The sequence below is a fragment of the Lathyrus oleraceus genome, chromosome 6 (genome assembly GCF_024323335.1).
Source record: "Lathyrus oleraceus cultivar Zhongwan6 chromosome 6, CAAS_Psat_ZW6_1.0, whole genome shotgun sequence".
In the NCBI taxonomy this organism is placed as follows: domain Eukaryota; kingdom Viridiplantae; phylum Streptophyta; class Magnoliopsida; order Fabales; family Fabaceae; genus Lathyrus; species Lathyrus oleraceus.
Genome location: NC_066584.1, coordinates 4370405 through 4374055, shown reverse-complemented (window position 1 = coordinate 4374055; position 3651 = coordinate 4370405). Strand labels below are relative to the sequence as shown.

General features: G+C 34.9%; 1 protein-coding gene across 1 annotated transcript; it reads left to right on the top strand.

The window, feature by feature from the left end:
• Positions 1–757: 757 nt before the first annotated feature.
• LOC127097214 (cytochrome c6, chloroplastic) lies at positions 758–3651 on the top strand. The gene is made up of 9 exons (XM_051035721.1): positions 758–1158; positions 1240–1382; positions 1489–1572; positions 1851–1940; positions 2146–2294; positions 2394–2491; positions 2569–2600; positions 2694–2757; positions 2868–3651. Exons 2-9 carry the CDS (start codon positions 1285–1287, stop codon positions 3006–3008), a joined length of 756 nt encoding a protein of 251 aa, XP_050891678.1. The 5' UTR covers positions 758–1158; positions 1240–1284; the 3' UTR covers positions 3009–3651.

Genomic DNA, 3651 nt, shown 5'->3' with positions numbered 1-3651 from the left:
ATGATCTCGTCTTCTACTATGAACTCTTGTTGTTGCTTTGAGAGGATTGAGAGGCTCTGCTTGAAGGAGATAGAGTGATTGAGAGAGAACTATGAGTTGGGAGAGAACTGTGAGGGATTGAATCTTCGCGTGAATGAATTGGAGAGGGAAGGTGTTTGTGTGTGAGGTTAAGAGGGAAACAAATAAGAGAGGTTGAGAGTATTTCTGGAAAAACGTGAACCCCCTTAAATGTGAAGTGTGAAGATGAATTTAAAGGGCTTTGAATCTGTTACGAAATGATACGTGAATTCAAATGAAATTCCATTTTCAGTTAGAAATGAAATGGTTTGTTAGTCACCAAATTCAAATTCAAATTCAAATTCAAGTGAAATGTGAACGAAGATACATATACTGTTAGTTTGAAAATGAGTTGTTAAGTGTTAATTACGTTATGATGTTGCCCTGCTATATTCTGTTACAAACTGTTAGTTAACTTTGGATGGGTTCTTGTTAGTTTAGTGTTTTTATGTTGAATGATAGCTTTTTTATGATTGTTACTTCTATGAACAGATGTATTTATTGTTGTTATTATTTTATCCATGACTGCCAAATGATTCTTGATATTGCACTGTTGTTTTCTAATTTGCTCGGTTATGTTGATGCACTGTTGATGAATGGAATGTTGAGCTTGCTGCAATTGTTGAATGATATGGTTGTTGCTTGAGGTGGGACTATTATGATGTATCGATGAATGCTTGATGTTTATTTGCTGGCCCAAAGGGAATTTAACATGGCATGGCAAGTGGATAGGTGGAGCATGGAAGAATCATTAGGTTAAGGTTGCCATTCAAAGCGAGAAACCCTTTTTTATCTTTTGATCAAAACCATGTAACCATGTAACCATGTGATGGGATAGGATGTAGCATGGTGCTATGATGTAATAACATTTATGGATGGATTAGTTAATTTATAAATGATCCATGCACCATTAATAACATTGTTTTTCATGGATATGTGTTAATGAAAAACAATGTTTATGGATTTACTTATCTAATATGCGTGTGTCTCGGTTGGATGCACTGTTGATGGAAAGGATCCGAAGGATTTGCAGCAGGAAATCAATGATGGGGAAGAGGTGCAGCTCAAAATATAATTCCAAGTTCTACCGGTGCTGCAAAGGTAAGAGATGGATGGCCATAAGAGTTTCTGTGCTTACCAATTACATTTATTAAATTAGTTTTGCACTTTGTGAAATTCCAGGCTGTTGGAAAAGTTCTTCCCGAGCTAAATGGAAAACTCACTGGAATGGCCTTTCGTGTTCCTACTCCTAATGTTTCTGTTGTGGACTTAACCTGTCGGCTTCAAAAGAATGCCTCCTATGAAGATGTTAAAGCAGCAATAAAGTATGTCTCTTACTTTTCTGACCCGGCTTATATTCTCTCATGTCGAGTTGTTTTGTACTAACCATTCGTTGGTTTTCTATTACTTTGCTACTGAAAAAAAATGAAGGCACGCTTCAGAGGGACAATTGAAGGGAATTCTTGGATACACAGATGAGGATGTTGTCTCTAATGACTTTGTTGGTGATTCAAGGTAAAGTAAATGTTGCTGTATTTCAAATTTAGATCACTATCAGCATCTTTAAGAGGACAGACTCTTGTGCCTTTTATCTAGTATACATGCTAAAATCTGGTATTATGCACATTTTGAATTTTCATTTACATATGCTCAAAGCAGATTTTTATTTGTCTTAAAACTAAACTTTATTTATCTCGCTCTTTTATGATATTAGTCGCAGTTTTTTCTGTTGTGTTAGGATATGTTTGTTTGCCAAGTAAGCGTTTTAATTTAAATGTATTTCTTATTAACAGGTCGAGTATCTTTGATGCTAAGGCTGGGATTGGGCTTAGTAAGTCCTTTGTGAAGTTGGTCTCGTGGTATGACAATGAGTGGGGTTATAGGTATGTGTATATGTAATTACAACTAAAACTTTTACAGACTTGTGCATACAAATCTTAGTTTTAAATTGCACTCCACAACTATAATTGCGGATGTTGAAGTCTCAGCAACATTAAAACTACAATTTCCACAACTGCAATTTAAAACCATGCATGTAGGACATTTTTCAATACTCAACTTTTTGATTTTGATTTTGATATTCATAAGATTGCAGACATATCTGATGCCCCTCCAACAGAGGAAGAACCAGTTGAAGCCCATTCCTACAAAGACAAACCAAGTCAAGTTTTTCACCACCCTGGCTCCTCCTCTTGCTGCTGCATTCCTGCTTTTTTCTCCAATTTGCATCACTCTAGGTTTGCTCCTGTCTAAAATACTAAATTGCCCCTGCGCTTCTATTCAAATTGCACTACTGCTCCCATGCCAAATTGCCAATCACTTTTCTTGTTCTACAGTTTCAAGTGCCCAAACCCTAGATATCCTAAGAGGAGCCTCATTGTTCCGTCAAACATGTATTGGATGTCACGATGCAGGTGGAAACATTATACAACCAGTAAGCATATCATCCTCTTCAACATAACTTTTCTTAATGTTCTAGCAAACACAAAATTGATTTTTATTTTCTTACAGGGATCAACTCTATACACAAAGGATTTACAAAGGTAAAGAAACCTGAGAACTCTCATTGTGAATTGCTCTCTGCCCTAAAGTGAAGGCGTGAATCAATGTTTCTTTCTTCTGATGTTGCTGTACAGAAATGGAGTTGATACAGAAGAAGAAATCTACCGCGTCACATACTATGGCAAAGGAAGAATGCCGGTGAGATATATTGTAATTGTATAGACTTGAGAATTTAGAATTAGCTTTTGTCTTTATGATTATTCTTCATTCTTCATAGTTTATGTTTAGGGGCTTCAATTTTCATGCAGGGATTTGGTAAAGAATGCATGCCTCGAAGGCAGTGTACATTTGGAGCTCGTTTGGAAGATGAAGATATCAAGATATTGGCTGAGTTTGTCAAATTGCAAGCTGATAAAGGGTGGCCAAGTGTAGAAACCGAAGAAAAATGATTTAGCAATTGAAATTTCTCCTCCATCCTGTCCTAATTAATTGGTACAGAGTCATTCATTTAATCGATTTATGTACATTAGTGTTTTTATAGGTTTTGGAATTTTCTTATAACAATTTTTGTGGTGTGTCACAATAATTAAATAGATAAAATAACTCATCTGAAGTGATTTAAAGTGAAAATGTGTTATTGCGAGAGGGTATAAATAACATTTCTAAAGGAAATATGTTATTGTAAAAGGTATCATTAACATAAAAATAGTGGAATTTGACGAGAGTCACACATGTTATTCTACATGAAAAACTATTTTTTTCATAATAGTTTTTATATTGATAACCATCAAAAAAGGATTCTCAAAAATACAAATTAGAAAGAGATATATTGAGTCTATATGGATTTAAGTCGTCTTTACATCATCATCATGGAATCATGGAACAAAGTATACAATTAATATCTGATGAGAAGCGCTTAGGTTCTCAGATTTTGATTTTTGATATTCATAAGATTGCAGACATATCTGATGCCCCTCCAACAGAGGAAGAAATAGATGACCATATCGTATGCATTGAGAATATAATAAAGAGGAATTGTCCTGGTTACCTGTTTTGAATTCATCTTCATATATAATTTAATATCTTTTAGAA